Source organism: Eriocheir sinensis, chromosome 20 (assembly GCF_024679095.1).
Source record: "Eriocheir sinensis breed Jianghai 21 chromosome 20, ASM2467909v1, whole genome shotgun sequence".
NCBI lineage: Eukaryota > Metazoa > Arthropoda > Malacostraca > Decapoda > Varunidae > Eriocheir > Eriocheir sinensis.
In genome coordinates, this window is record NC_066528.1 from 13,465,701 (window position 1) to 13,482,453 (window position 16,753).

The 16,753-nt window shown below is 41.6% G+C and overlaps 1 protein-coding gene across 8 annotated transcripts in view; it reads right to left on the bottom strand.

Moving 5' to 3' along the window:
• Window positions 1-16,753, bottom strand: part of LOC127001197 (zinc finger protein OZF-like) — a 58,514-nt gene that overhangs the window by 5,072 nt on the left and 36,689 nt on the right. For 2 of the 8 annotated variants that reach the window (XR_007754885.1, XR_007754887.1), the window contains exon 2: window positions 8-203. Coding sequence is in view for 2 of the 8 variants with exons in the window: in XM_050865416.1 (XP_050721373.1) it covers window positions 9,900-10,943 (1,044 nt within the window). In the remaining 6 variants the exon portion in view is untranslated. Of the gene's footprint in view, window positions 1-7; window positions 204-4,436; window positions 4,553-9,614; window positions 11,536-16,753 lie in introns of those variants that run through there. The other 6 variants (XM_050865416.1, XM_050865415.1, XR_007754886.1 and 3 more) reach the window with 5 other exon arrangements.

Here is a 16,753-nt window from a genome sequence, read left to right on the forward strand (position 1 = left end):
TACATACCTGGTTGAGTTCTGTGGAGTCAGTCATTGGGGGCATACGATGGGGGATGCGTCGCCTCGCCCACCAGACACCAAACCCAAGAGTTCCTCCAGGCAAGTTTCCATGCAGGCCGCCTTCCTATCCCAAGTATCTCCCTCAATCCATGGACTTTGTGGGCATCCCCTTGGCCTCCTCCACTCAGGGTCTGGTGTGGCTGCTGAGGAGAGAAAGATTACTGAATTTATGGCACCAAGCTAGACACTATGAGGTAAAATAAGTAGAGTCTGGCATATGAATGGAAGAAGTGTTTATTTAAGAGGTTCTCAGGAAAAACACAATACCAGTAATGGAAAGTAAAGATATTGAGAGTTGTGAAAGTCTTATACATAGGAACAGTGATATGATGTAATGTTTAAAGGAAAGGGAATGCTAGTAAAGTAAATGATGTGATGATGCAATGTTTAAAGGAAAGACACACTGCTAGTAAGGTAAAGTCATCACAGATATACAAGTAAAGATATGGGAGTTGTTAACCCGTCCGCTGCGATTGGCACGGATTTGGCTTTCACTGGTAGCCCGGTAACATATAGTCCCAGGTCTTTCTCTGCTTCTGTGGTGGATAGTGGAGTGTTTCCCATGTGGTATTGGTGTGCTGGATATCCCCTCCCAAGCTGCATGACTTTACATTTTTCTTCACTGAATTGTAGCAGCCACTTTTTGTTCCATCCCTGTAGCTTGGTGAGGTTTTCTTGTAGGAAATCCTCAGTCAAGGGGTTAAAGTCTTATACATAGGAACAATAAAATGATGATATAATGTTGAGGCAATCAAGAACATATCAAGAAGACGGAGAGAATTATTTAGTGACCCAGAGTTTTTTTTTTTTTTTTAACGCTTGTTGACACCGGGCGGGGATTGAACTCGTGTCGTCCTGAACGCGGCGCCGTCACGATATCCATTCAGCCACCGCCTCCCCATGCAACATTAACAGCAGATTAGAGGAAGAAAAAGAGAAACTATAAGCCAGGACCGAGTTCAAGAGGTAAAAGAGGAACAAAAGAAAACTACATAAAAAGATCTAAAGCGAGAATTTTGATATTGGTGTGTGAGGTGAAAGAGTGTGATGTCAGGTTCTACATACACGGGAAAGCTTGAGCAAGAGATATGAACATGAATATTTAAAGGTGAATGGTGTGCAACAATCTGGGTGTGTGGAGTGGGGCGAAGGCACCGTTGCCCATCGTACGACTCCAGAGCATATAGTGTTTTTTTTTTCTGACGCGTTACTATTGCCAGAAACACATCAGCGATTAATTTTTTATAACTACTACATTGATCTTGTTGGTTGGGCCAGAGACAGATTTTGGGTCGAGGATGGGTAAATATTAGAGGCTGAGTACGACAATTTGGCAACGTTGGACGGAGGGGAGAGTGTCTACATGTCTGTCTGTGTATGGGTGTGGGGGGTAGAGGAGGGGAGAATGTCTGTCTGTCTGTCTGCATGTGTGGTGTGTGTGTGTGTGTGTGTGTGTGTGATATATATACAGACTCTTCCAAAGACCGAAAAGGATATCAATCTGGTTCTAATAAATGTTTTGGGGTTCCTGGTACAGAAGAAAGGTTACACTACAAGAGGGGTCATAAAACTACCCCAGGAAATGCCCAAAGACTCCTACGAAAGCCTTGTCAAAATATATGTATCCCCTGGCACCGACACGTTAAACACATGACCCCCTTGTCTCTCGTCCTCCCTAGCTCCCTAAGAGAGACCCAGACATGGTTAAGTCACATAAGACGCTTTCAAACTTAGATAGTTTTAATAATGGCAGGAGGAGAAAGAAAGGCAGGGAGGGATGATGTAGGGGAAGGGAAGGGATCGAAGCAGAGGAAGGGCAGGGGGGAGGAGGGAATTAAGGCAGGAATTAAGGGATGTGACAGGGGAAGGGAAGGGAAGCAGAGGATTTACAGAGAGGAGGAGGGAAGGCAGGGAGGGGGGCAGCAGGGGAGGCAGGGAGGGGGGCAGCAGGGGAGGCAGGGAGGGGGATATCAGGGGAAGGGAAGCAGAGGAAGGGTAGGGGGGAGCAGGGAAGGCAGGGCCGACCACCGGGCCCAAGGAGGAAGCCTTCCAGCGGCATGGGCGGCTTAAATTCAAAATTAATCAATCAATGTGGGCACCCGCCGGGGGGTGCGTCTCTACCCTCACCCGGCTACGACGACAATTCCGGGGTTCCTCCGGTAGAGTCTCCATGCAGGTCCCCTTCCCATCCTGAGCACCTCCTGGCAGAATCTATCGACTTGCTCAAGTCACGAACTCCGTGGGCGTCCCCTTGGCCTCCTCCACTCAGCAGAGAACCCGATGAGCAGGATCAGCTTCAGGCCCTCAGGATAACGTGCCACGTGCCCGTATAGCCGGGGTTGGCGTTAACGGACTAAGCAGGTAATATATGTCGAATCAGTCTCACGGAGTAGTCGACAGCTAGACACAAAGTCATTCCAGAGATATCTTATGATTCTGCGTAGACATTAAATTACCAAAGGCATCAATCAGCCTTTCCAAATTAAAATTTAGTCCCCATTTAGTGTCCATGTCTCACAGCCATAAAGTAAGACAGGGAGCACAAGGGACTTCAAGATCTGGATCTCTGTTCTTCTGCACAGGTATCTACAACGCCATATACTCCAAGGATCAGAGATATCTCTCTGATCCTTGATATACCCGTGCTGAGGAAGACTTCCTGGCGAGACTCACCGTTGTTATGAGCTACGCCACCAATTTAAAGTGTGTGAAATTTTCCGAGACCTCAATGTCCTCGCCACACTCATGAACAGACTGTACTGTTTCATCTAGCAAGCCTCCTTCCGGTACAATGTGCGGCAAAAAATATATAAAGAAAAAAAAAGTATTGGGCTGTAGCGTACATTTTTAAACTTCAGTTTAGTTTTCAGTTTAAGTTAACTACGTTAAATAAGGATTAAAGTTCAACGTTATATAAGGGGAAAATATTCCGCTTAAACAGTCGTATCTCAGCACTTAAAGAAAACCTTGTAATATGATAAAGGAAAATATTGGCTAACTCGCCAATAGAACGTGGACAGACACAAGCCGAGAAAGGGACAACTGTGTGTGTGTGTGTGTGTGTGTGTGTGTGTGTGTGTGTGTGTGTGTGTGTGTGTGTGTGTGTGTGTGTGTGTGTGTGTGTGTGTGTGTGTGTGTGTGTGTGTGTGTGTAGGGGGGGGGGAGTTCGCGCGTGTAATTCACCTGTTGGTCTGCTGCGGGTCTCTCTCGAGACAGCCAGGACCTCGCACACCACACACCCCATCCACCTTGTTAAAGGTGGATGGGTGTTCTTTTTGACTCCCGGAACAGAAGAAAGGTCAAACTACCACCTCGGCCACAAAACTACCCCGTGAAATGCCCAAAACTCCTACGAAAGCTTTGTCAAATAATTGCTTGGGCGCCCAAATATTTAAGAATACTGCCCCAAGTGTCGCCACCTCAGTTCCCTTGATTGAAAAACCTCTAGAAGTTGATGTAACCGACCTTACATCTTTGAGTACCTCTTTTATTATAATTCTAAATTCTCTACAGGGAGAAGCAAGAGAGTGAGTGTGTTGGTTAGCTGGCAATCACTAGTACTCAACGGGAATGAATGAGTTCAATCGACGCTGAGTAGCTGGAAAACACATCATACGCACTAGACATTATATAATTAGGCTATATGGCAGGTTTATCGAAGTACCTATTAGTATGGCTCTTCGTATTACACTTCCGCGTTCTGTAAGTCCTGGGAATTACCTTCATTATGCTACTTAGCCATTACCCAACGAGTTACCAAAGACGAGCATAGACACTGTCACAACGAACTCGTGTTATTAGACATTTCGTCGCCCAAGCACAAACATGTGACAAGGCTTTCGTAGGAGTTGTGGGCCTTTCCAGGGGTAGTTTTATAAGTCTCAAGGTAGTTTGACAAGGCTTCGATCTGTACCATGAACTTTACAAAACACTCATGAGAACGCATTTTACCTTTTTTTTGGCATTTTGAATTACAGGTAAGTGAGGTAAATGTCATTAGCGTAGTTTTATGACCCTGGTGGTAGTTGAACTCTGCAAAACTCGTGAGAACGCATTTTCTTTTTTGTGTGTGGTCTTTAGAGGTAATTAATGTAAGAGTTGATCTCTTAGTTGTATGACCCTGGTGGTAGGTGAACAAGACTCAACAATACTCATGATGACGCATTTTTCCTTTTTGAATCGGAGGTAAGTGATGTTGAGAGTCGTTTATAGTGTAGTTTTATGACCCTGGTGATAGTTTGAACAAGGCTTATGTGGCATGAACTCTACAAAACACACTCATGAGAACGCCTTTTACCTCTTGTTCGGTGAGGAGGGCTTTAGAAGTAACTGATGTAAGAGTCAGTAGCGTCTAAGAATACGATCTGGAGCCTTACCTTCTAAAACACTGGAGCCAAGTTGTCCTCCTCCACACGTCCTTCCCCCGTGACGGCCTCCGCTCTTGTGCCCCAAATGCTTGGTTGGTGCGAGGCCGAACCACCGCTTGAACCTGCTTCGAAGTGAGTATTGAACATATCAGAGTGTGGAAAACTGATGTTTTCTTCCTACTCTACGATAAGAAGATATACATATATTTGATGTCCGGCTTGTACTTTGGCAATGATGTAACAAGTATGATAAAACAGCGTCTAGGAAACATAATTCTGGGTAGGCGGTGGCTGAGTGGTTAGCGTACGGGACCCACTTCCACCGCGTGATGGACGACGCGGGTTCGAATCCCTTGCTACCACCTCGGATTTTTTAGTCACCGCCGAGTGGCTTAAGACTACCCACATGCTGTCCTGAAGATCACCCATTAGGCAGGGTTCACACGAGCCACTTTTAGTGGTCAGTGGCCACCACAAAAAAAGGTCGCTACGAAAAATGGTGGGTAGGTGCACCCTGCACACGAGCCACTCGGTGGCGGCCACTAATGAGGTCAGCACGTGGGGTTATGGATCTCGTAGAGGCAGCAGCTGTCTGTGCTCTCTTGGAAGAAAGCGCTGAAGAAAGTACTGCCATGGGTTCACCTCATATATATATATATATATATATATATATATATATATATATATATATATATATATATATATATATATATATATATATATATATATATATATAGCAACAAACTAATTTAACATTATTTAAAGAGCTAAAAGAACACGATAATTTTTTTACTACTTCAGGAGGTCACAGGACAGGTTTAATCATCTTATGACAATAATTGGTCCACGTGTAACACGGCAGGACATCAACATAAAGAATTATGTCCCAGTAGAAGAGAGACTTGCGGTAATTTTAATATAAGACTGAACATGAAGAATATTAAGTCACATTAGATGTAATTTATTGACATAATTCAGCAGTCTTTGCGGTTACATAACATTTTCCCCTTTCTACTTCCGGGTAAATAAAACTACCACATTCAGTAATTAATCCATACCAGAATCAATTAATATGCAAAACTGTGAAACGAAATGAAACATTAATTCTGAAAGCATATACGAGCTTATCCATTATATCCTGAACACAAGTTATGCGTGAAGGTCATACTTATACATCATTATGACAGTTAAAATTCAGGTGTTCAAGTGTCAAGACAGAGGGAAAGCGGCGGGTGGCAGGGTGGTGGCCACCGATAGTGGCTCGTGTGCACGCTGCCATTTGAAACAACGGTATCTATCGCTGGCCACAGTGGCGTGGTCGGAAAATGGCTCCGCCCGCCACAACTCGCCACGGTTTTGTGGCGACCACAAAAAAAGTGGCCCGTGTGCATGCACCCATAGAGATGTGTGTGTTCTGTTTTGACCATTATTTTGTGGCGGCCACTGACCACTAAAAAGTGATTCGTGTGAATCCAGCCTTAACCCGGACTGTAGAGGAAACCGTCCAAGTGAATAAAAAATCAGCTCAGCCTACCGGCGCTATAGGGTGACACGTTAAAAAAAAATAATAATAATAATAATAATAATAATCAGCTTCGAACGGGTAACAAAGCAAGCAGTTGTAAGTGAACCGGAATGCATCTCAGTAATCACTCCTTAACAGTCAATGTTGTAAGTAAGTGTAAAGGAATATATACTGTTAAGGACCTAGACTAAATGTGTTCTTGGTTAGGTAGCCTGTGTGCAGGGAAAGCATATAACGAATGTGTCTTTCAGTTGATGCTCAGATTTTTTAAACGTCGACGATCGTGTTGGTATTTATTAAGCTATGTGGCTAGTTTAATTGGCTTTTTTGCTCCACTTTAAGGGACGGAGTTAGTTAGAAGTGTTGGATTTTCAGAGATAAGTCGACAGATTACAAACTTAAGTCGTTAAAAGTGATATTAGAAAATCAACAAAGTCACATAACCACGCCTTGAAAAATGAAAAGCTGAAGAAGAAGAAAAAGAAGAAAATGAAGAAAAAAAAATAATAATAATAATTATAATAATAATAATGATAATAATAATAATAATAATAATAATAATAATAATAATAATAATAATAATAATAATAATAATAATAATAATAATAATAATAATAATAATAATAATAATAATAATAATAATAATAATAATAATAATAATAATAATAATAATTATAATAATATCCGCCTTCCTCCATTGGGGTATATCCCCAACGAAATACCAAAAAAAAAAAATAATAATAATAATAATAAGAAGAAGAAGAAGAAGAAGAAGAAGAGGAAGAAGAAGAAGAAGAAAAAGATGAAGATGAAGATGAAGATAAAGATGAAGACGACGACGACGAAAAAGAATAATTGTTATAGTCTATCGATTCTAACGAGCCCTGCTCTGGCTTGGCAACAGACTTACATACTATAGACTGCCTAGCCCCCCTGGAAATCATGGCACTGATGGTGTATCAAAACCATATTTTTGTAAAACAAATTCAAATACTATTCCCAATACTGATTTTATTTTCCTAAATATTTTTCTCAAAAACATTATTACTTATGTCACCACAGCACACCTATGAACATATATGCACTAGAATATATGTTACTTTAAGCTTATAAACTATTCATGTGTAAATAGTATGATGCCAAGCACTTTGAAACATGTAGTGTCAAGCTAAGGAATGTACATTTGTATTAAAATGTGAATTTTTCTTTATTCTCCAGCAAGATGGCATAACTCTTTCTTGATAATCTTTAGGAGGCAGTGACAAAGTGATCAGGGAGCAGCTGTGTTGAATTTGGGGTCTCGATTTTAAATATCGCAGGGGGCTGGCCATTTTTCAAGGTGCCGTTGGGTGGCGGTATTCCCACATGCTGCTTTGAATTCTGTCTCTGATAGCAAGTGCATCAGAGAGCACCAGAAGGTGGCATGAGCCTCAATAGGCGACACAAATGAATCCTCTCTGCAACACCGATGGGCTAAGGAACATTCACTAACAGCCTATCCTTAACCTAAAGTTTATGGCAACAATAAACTCATCCTAAGAAAGAAAAAATAAATAAAATAAAGGCACCATAGGCAAAGTTGTAATTTTTTCTTTAATTTCAAAGTTCCCCAAAATTCTCATGGAAAGTTTTCCAACTTAAAATTCCCGGGAATTTTATAACCCTACTTCATCACCCTACACGTATTCCCGACCGACTTGGAGACATGCCCAACATTCTTGACCTTTTCCTAACCTCTAACCCTTCTACTTACTATGTCGAACTGTTCTCTCTGTTGGGCTCCTCCGATCACAACCTTATTTCTGTATCCTGTCCTATCACTCCTGTACAGCCTCTGGACCCACCGAAGAGGCGGTGCTTCTGGCATTTTACTTCAGCTTAGTGAGACGACCTGAGGATGTACTTTTCCGATTTCTCGTGAAATGATTACTGCTTTTAGGAGAGAGGCCCTTCTGTGTGTGCCCAGTGCATCACTGAGGTGATTGTCTCTGGAATGGAGGCATACATTCCACATTCTTTCTCTACCCCTCATGCTAAAAAACTTTGGTTCAATCATGCTTGTCCTTGTGCTATCAAAGATAGAGAGGCAGCTCACAAAAGGTACCAGAGCCTGGTAATCCTGCTAATCATGATCTTTACATTTCCATCTGGAATTGTGTCAAATCTATTTTCTGACTGACCAAAAACTCTTTCATCCATTGAAAATGCCACAATCTTGCTTTCTCTTATTCTTCCAGAGACTTCTGACACCTAGCCAAAACTATCTCCTCCAATTTCACTGCCTTATCATTCCCTCCTCTCCTTAGTCCTGACGGCAGCACCGTCATCACATTTATCTCTAAGTCTGAACTCTTTGCTCAAACTTTGTAAAAACTCCACTCTGGACAATTTTGGGCATATTCCTCCTACTAATCCCCCTCTGACTTCGCTATGCCTGTTATTAAGATTCTTAAAAATGATGTTTTCTATGCCCTCTCTGGCCTCAATCCTAAGATGGCTTATGGAACTGATGAAGTGCCTCTTATTGTCTTTAAAAACTGTGCCTCCGTGCTGCCACCCTGCCTGGTCTAACTCTTTTATCTCTGCCTTTCAACATCTACCTTTCCATCCAGCTGAAAGTACTCCAACATGCAATGCAGCCTTCGCCTAAGAAGGGTGACCATTCCAATCCCTCAAACTGCCATCCTATAGCTTTACTTTTCTGTCTTTAAAGCTTTTGAAACAATCCTTAACTGGAAGATTCATAAGCATCTATCCTCGTCGGGTCTCCTATCTGATCGCCAGTGTGGGTTCCGCAAGGGGCGTTCTACTGACGACCTTCTTGCTTTTTTAACTAACTCCTGGTCATCCTCTTAGCCATTTCAGTGAAACTTTCTCAGTTGCACTAAACATATCGAAAGCTTTCGATAGAGTCTGGCATAATTCTTTGCTTTCTAAACTGCCCTCCTATGGATTCTATCCCTCTCTCTGTACCTTTAGCTCCAGTTTCCTTTCCAGCTGTTCTATCTCTGCTGTGGTACATGGTCACTGTTCTTCCTCTAAACCTATCAACAGTGATGTCCTGCAGGACTGCCCTATCTCCCACTCTCTTCCTGTTATTCATCAATGATCTTTCAATAACAAACTGTCCTATCCACTTGTACGCTGACGACTCCACTCTGCGTTATTCAACTTTTTTCAACAAAAGACCCTCCCTGCAGGACACTGCAGAAGGTAGCGTCAAAATGACTTTCTTTGAAAGAAAACCAGGTAACAGGTATGACTGCCCAAAGAGAGTAGACACTGATGAAAAAGTGGACATGAAGTATATCTTTGCTGGCCCAATACACATGATAGGCACAACACCTTTCCATGTTGAAGGTGCTGATGAGGCCTACAAACAATTCAAAAAGTTCAATAGTACAGCTAGTGATAACTAGCTGAACTTGCTTCTATGGAAGCCATTATATATCAGTGTAAATATTTTGCTACTGTAAAAGCTAAATCTAAGTTAGTTATGTACTAAGATAAGTAAAAAAAACATTAAAATACACCTAAAAAATACTTTCAAGAAGCTCAAAAGAAAAAAAATTGGAGTGGATCAATTCACCCCAGAACAGTGGCTAAATTCACCCCAGACCATAAGGAAAGGTAAGCTACCTTTTAGGATTAAATAACTACTATAGTTTTCATCAGAATTTATCTTTTTCTTTACAGAATTTGCAGCACCAGATAAAGTATCTACCCACCAAATTTGGTTGGATTTTACAAATTAGTATAGGAAATATAATGAAAGATTAAAATACTAGTCCACATTCACCCCACTCGACGCTACAAGGTACATAAAAACACACACACACAATCTGCCCTGGATTCCTGATCTGGGCTATATTTTCTGTTCTCTATGCAAGTCAATGCTGCCCTCCACCACCCATTCTCTCCCACATAGAGCAGAACAACACAACACCTCAGTGGTGAATCCTCACATGTTGGGCAATCTCACTTTTGGTAATAAAACGCTTTCCACATACATCACAATTGAACCCTTTGTTGCCAGAGTGTCTTATGATATGGGTCTTCAGCTTTGACTTTGAACAAAATCCTTTCCCACAAACTTCACATTCATGATTTCTTTCACCTGTGTGTGTAAAGATGTGTGTGTTGAGGTTACTCTTCTGATTAAATCTTTTCCCACAAACTTCACATTCATGATTTCTTTCACCAGTGTGTGTAAGGATGTGTGTGTTGAGTTGAAACTTACGATTAAATTTTTTCCCACACTCTTCACATTCATGATTTCTTTCACCAGTGTGTGTAAGGATGTGTGTGTTGAGATGACTCTTCTGATTAAATTTTTTCCCACACTCTTCACATTCATGGTTTCTTTCACCAGTGTGTGTAAGGATGTGTTTGTTGAGGTTACTCTTCTGATTAAATTTTTTCCCACAAACTTCACATTCATGATTTTTTTCACCAGTGTGTGTAAGGATGTGTTTGTTGAGGTCACTCTTCTGATTACATTTTTTCCCACAAATTTCACATTCATGACTTCCTTCACCGGTATGTGTAAGGATGTGTGTGTTGAGATGACTCTTCTTAGTAAATTTTTTCCCACAAACTTCACATTCATGATTTCTTTCACCAGTGTGTGTAAGGATGTGTTTGTTGAGGTCACTCTTCTGATTAAATCTTTTCTTACAAAGTTCACATTCATGATTTCTTTCACCAGTGTGTGTAAGCATGTGTCTGTTGAGGTTACTCTTCTTGTTAAATTTTTTCCCACAAAGTTCACATTCATGATTTCCTTCACCAGTGTGTGTAAAGATGTGTTTGTTGAGGTTACTCTTCTCAAACAAAAACTTCCCACATGTAAGGATGTGCGTTATGAATTTATCCTTACTGAAACTTTCCTCACAAACTATGCATTTATGATAACTTTCAGCAGAGTGAGAGAGTGTACTTGTTGGGGCACCCCTTCCCAGGGAGCCTTTCCTTACACTCTTGGATTCCATTTTCCCTGAGCAGTGTGTGTAAGGCTGTGTCGAGGGAACTTCCTCTCAACTCTCAAATTGTCCCACAATCGTGGCACTCAAACTTTCCCTTTCCTTTATGGCTGGAGAAGGCAGCAGCAAGGTGGTGGTGGTCCTTCTGATCAGATCCTAATCCTCACACCAGTGAGTCTGCTCTGATATTGTTCCTGGCCACTCAGCTGCAGGCCAGCCTTGGGGGTGAGGGGGCAGAGTCTTTCCTAATGCTACACTCAAGGACCGAGCAAGCAGGTGAGGGGAAGGATGCACCAAGGAGCAAGGACACATAGGGCTGAGCACTGCAAATGTCTCAGATTCTCACACCAGCACCAGCAGTGGACATCAGGACACACTGAGTTGTGTGTTGTGTCCTTGCCCTCAGCTCCCTGCCTCAGACCCTCATTTCAGCACCAGCACCAGTAGTGGATGTCAGGACACACTGAGTTGTGTCCTGGCCCTCAGCTCCCTGTCTCAGACCTTCACTTCAGCACCAGCACCAGCAGTGGATGTCAGGACACACAGAGTTGTGTGTTGTCACTTGGCGCTGTCCTCCTCCCAGCACGGCTGATACCACTTCCTGGAATTTAAGAGAAGTGTTAAGTCATGACTACCAAGGCTCCCTTAACAAAGTTTATATTGCTGAAAATCTGTTCACTAAGCAACATTTTGTTGTGCCATTACAACATGGGTTAACTGGAGTGTGGTTACAGAACCCTAACTTTTCCCCTTTCACTCATACAGACCATTTATTGGCTCAACAAGATGCCGTGGCTAATTGTGTACAGTCAAATTGAAGACTTAGTCTGCCACTTTGGCCACGGATGCCCTTTAAGCACTCAGTAGTTCCTCTCCCAGGATTAACTAAAAGACAGACAAGAGATTTTACCTGGAGAGAAAGAGAAGTGGGAAGGTGTGCATTTACCTATTTGTAGTATACAGGGCCTGAGCTGAAGCTCAGTCGGTCCTGTCTCCCAATCTATATTTGTCCAGCTTTTCCTTTATTTTATGGACACTGCCCGCTTTAACACTGTCTTTGTTTAGTCCATTCCATGTATCCACACTCCTGTATGGAAAACTGAACTTCTTTAGGTCTTTCAAACAAGTCACCTTTCTCAATTTCTTACTCTGACCATTTAGTTGCCTCCTCCCTTCCATCTTGATGTGTCAGTGTGTGTGTGTGTTTTACCTAGTTGTAGTTTAACAGGGCCTGGGCTTACGCTCGTGTGGTGCCGCCTCCATATCTGTATTTGTCCAGGTTTTCCTTAAAGTTGTGCACACTCTTTGCCAATAATACATCCTCACTTAGTCTGTTCCAAACCTCTATGTTTCTTTGTGGGAAACTATATTTTTTTGTCTCTCAAGCATCTTCCTTTTCTCAATTTTTTACTGTGTCCTCGTGTGTTTCTGGTGTTTCTTCCTTCTCTTAGTAGTAACTCATTATCTACTTCCATTTTATTCAATAATCTATAAATTTGTATTAGGTCTCCCCTTTCTCTTCTTTGTTCCAGTGGTGGTAGGTCCATTTCCTTTAACCTTTCTTCAAATGACAAACCCTCCAGTTCTGGAACCATTTTCGTTGCCATCCTTTGTATTCTTTCTAGTTATTTACGTGTTTCTTCTTATGGGGAGAACACACAGTTTTCGCAAATTCCAATTTTGGTCTAATCATAGTGGTTATCATCTTTTTCATCATATCCTTATCCATGTAGTGGAATGCTATTCCTATATTTCTTACCATTCTATACGTATCACCGAATATTATATTTACATGACTCTCTGACTGTTGATTATCTTGTATTATCACTCCCAGATCTTTCTCTTCTTGAACTTTTAATATTTCTCCATCCCCCATTCTACATGTTCATTTTGGTCTCCCTTCACTCTTTCCCATTTCCATTACATGATATTTCTTCACATTGAACTCCATCTCCCATTTCTTACTCCAGTCCCGAAGCTTAATTAGGTCCTCTTGCAGAATTTCGGTCTTTCCTGTTTCTTATATGAGGCGTCCGGAGGTAAAGGGGCGACATCACCAAAACTTACTTTTGAATAAATCTCATTCAAAGTTTAGAGATGTGTACTGCACTTTCCTCTTGAACATATCAGAGTGTGCTTGTATTCATTTTAATTGTATGGCCTAGCTGTATGAAACTTTTTTTTCATTTGTATTGAAAAATGAATCAGTTTTAAAGGTAATTTTTTATACACCAATTTGGAAATTGGTTATGATAATAAGAGTATCCATTATGTATCTGGATTTTTAAAATCTATTTTGTTCACCTAAACTACGGTATGAACCGTTTCATTTTAAACCAATGTGCTGATTTAAAAAAAATATATATAATAATAATGCGAGGAGTCCCTGAGGATAATGTTTATTCCCAGGCTTTAACTCAGATGCTCCGCTTGGTGGGCAGCACGGCCTGTGACTGGCGGGGCAGAGGGTTAGGCGGGAAAACCAGCTCCTCATTGGTTCTCATGCTGCTGCCGTTGTCGCCTCTTTACCTCCAACAACCACTATATGATAATAAGGAATTCTTGTTCGCACTTATTACTAGTACACCAATTTCAATTTTTTTTTATATATAGTACCTACCTTTTTTTGGAAAAAAAAAAATGCAAAATGCATGTGTATATTGTATACTAAAAAACTAAAAATACCAGATTTGTTGATGTCACCCCTTTACCTCCGGACGCCTCATATGTCTCAGTAATTTCACACTGGCTGCAAACAGGCTCATGTAACTGCTTACTTTCTCCGGCATATCATTATTATATACTAGGAAAAGTATTGGTGCCAATACCGATCCTTGAGGCACTCCACTATCTACAATTCTCAATTCCAATTTCATAACCTTTATCACTGTTCTCATCTCTCTTCCCCTTAAGTAACTTTCCATCCAGTTCTACATTTTCCCTTTCAATCTTCCTCTATTTTCCAGCTTCCATAGTAGTCTTGGAAAGGTAACTCGATTTACGCAAGTTTGGTTTACGCGTTTTTGAAATAACGCGGGGTCCAAAATCCGAATAAATGTTTAATTTACACGTTTTTTTCACTTATACGCGATATTTTATGGAGTGGCCACCAGATGTCTCACGCAACTGGACTCACACGACACCGCAGCCACACAGCTGAGCTCAGTTCTTCCCGCGCACCATTTGAACAAAAATACAGGACCCACGCTGCCAAGTTACTCAACAACAACAACACCCTCGCTGCTGTGGAGTGGCCACCAGATGTCTCACGCAACTGGACTCACACGGCGCCACAGCCACACAGCTGAGCTCAGTTCTTCCCGCGCGCCACTTGAACAACAATACAGTACCCACGCTGCCACGCTACTCAACAACAACAACACCCTCGCTGCTGTGCTACCACAAGGGGAAGAGCAGCCAGAGGAGGAACCACGAAAGGGAGAGGAGTCAGTGATAGAATAGGCAATAAAGGTACAAACCTACCTCTTGTTTGATTTACATTGTTTTTGATTCATGCAACCTCTTCAAGGACACAATACTCGTGTAAATCAAGAGTTACCTGTATGTGGAACTTTGTCAAAAGCTTCAGGTCCAAATACATGCAATCTACCCATCCCTCCCTCTCCTGTGTTATGTCTATCACTCTTGTAAGTGCTCAGTAAGTTTGTTACACATGAATGCCCTTTTCTAAAGCCATACTGCTTTTTTGTGATTATATTGTGTTCTAGAAATTTCGTCCATTGTTTCTTCATCACTTTCTTGCATATTTTACAAACTATACTGGTCAATGACACTGGTCTATATTTCAGAGGTCCTTCCTTTTTCCCACTTTCATATATAGGGATCAACTCAGCCCTCCGCCACTCCTTTGGTACTTTATCAGTTGATATTGAGCATTTTATATCATATACCAGTCCAACCAGCTGATTTCTGCATTCCTTCAATATAAAACCGGAGACTCCATCCGGTCCTACTGCTTCCCTCTCTTCCAGCTCCTCCATTGTTTTATATATCTCCTCTTTAGTTACTATGACTTCATCCATTTGAACATTAAATTTCATCTTGTCATCTTGTGGTTCACTGAATTATGATTCTTTTGTAAAAACTTGCTGGAACCTCTTGTTTAGCAGCTCAGTTATGTTTTAAGGATCATCAATTATCTTATTTCCATCTTTCAGTCTTTCTATTTTTTCCTTTGGTTTGATTTTTCCATTTATGAATCAATAAAACAGTTTAGGTTCTTCCTTGCACTTTTCAACATCCTTTTCATATCCTTTTTCTTCTTCTCTCCTTATTTGCACATATTCATTTCTTGCTATCTTAAAATCTTCTTTTATTCCTTTGATTCTTATTTCTTTTCAATCTCTTCCACACTTTGTCTTTTTTCCTTTGCATCTGCACATCTTGCATTAAACCAATCTTTCTCTCCTCTTTCTTTGGGTTTATATAGTGGGACATATTTCATGATTCCTGTCTCATATGCCTCCATAAATATATCATACTTTTCCTGCACCTCATTTGTTCTCTTTAACTTTTCCCAGTCTAGCTTTTCATAATATTTCTTTAGATTTTCTATGTCCATTTTCCCATAGTTTCTCCTTTTTCTTTTATATGATTCGTCTTCCTCAGTGCCTTTCTCCTCTGTTTCCATCAGAGAGCAGTTCAGCATGCTCTCAAAAGACAGTTCCTCTTTCTTTCTACACCAGACTACATTCACACAACACACACACCTTTTCCCAAAATTCAAAATGGCTAACGAAAATACCGCCTCGGAGTCCCCGTCTGGGGGGGGGGGGGACCATAAATTCCCCCAGGGAGGACTCCCCTTCTGACTGCCGACTTGAGAGGTGTTTTGATAACTCCTCGAACCTCCTCCTTATCAATTTCTGCAACATTCGCGGTCTTCGTTCTAATTTTCATTCTGTGGAACACCATCTTTCCTCCTCTAAACCTCACCTTCTCTTCCTCACTGAAACACAGGTTTCTGAGGCTACTGACAGCAACCTCTACTCTGTTCCCTCCTACTATCTCTATCCTAAATTTCAATCTAAAGCTGGATGTTACGCCTACGTGCGCAACGACATCACTTGCCCTCGTGCCCACGACCTTGACTCTTCTGAATTTTCCACCATCTGGCTAGGACTTCATTGTCATTCTATTACTAAATACATCTGTGCTGTTTATCTCTCGCCTAACTCTACTAACTATGTAAAATTCTTTGACTATCTGAACTCTAAAGTGGAGCACATCTTGACTCACTCTCCCTTTGCTGAAATCTCCATCTTGGGAGATTTCAATGTTTACCACCAGCTTTGGCTTTCATCCTCTTCCACTGACCAGCCTGGTGAACAAGCCTACAACTTTGCTCTCCTCAACGACCTAGAGCAGTTGGTTCAGCACCCTACTCGTATTCCCGACCGTCTTGGAGACAGGCCCAACATTCTAGACCCCTTCCTTACCTCTAATCCTTCTGCTTACTGTCAAACTGTTCTCTCTGTTGGGCTCCTCCGATCATAACCTTATTTCTGTATCCTGTCCTATCGCTCCTGTACATCCTCTGGACCCACCGAAGAGGCGATGCTTCTGGCATTTTGCTTCAGCTCGGTGGGACGACCTGAGGATGTACTTTTCCGATTTCCCATGGAATGATTACTGCTTCCAGGAGAGACCCCTCCGTGTGTGCTCAGTGCATCACAGAGGTGATTGTCTCTGGAATGGAGGCATACATTCCACGTACTTTCTCTACTCCTCATGCTAAAAAGCCTTCGTTTAATCATGCTTGTTCTCGTGCTATAAAAGATAGAGAGGCAGCTCACAAA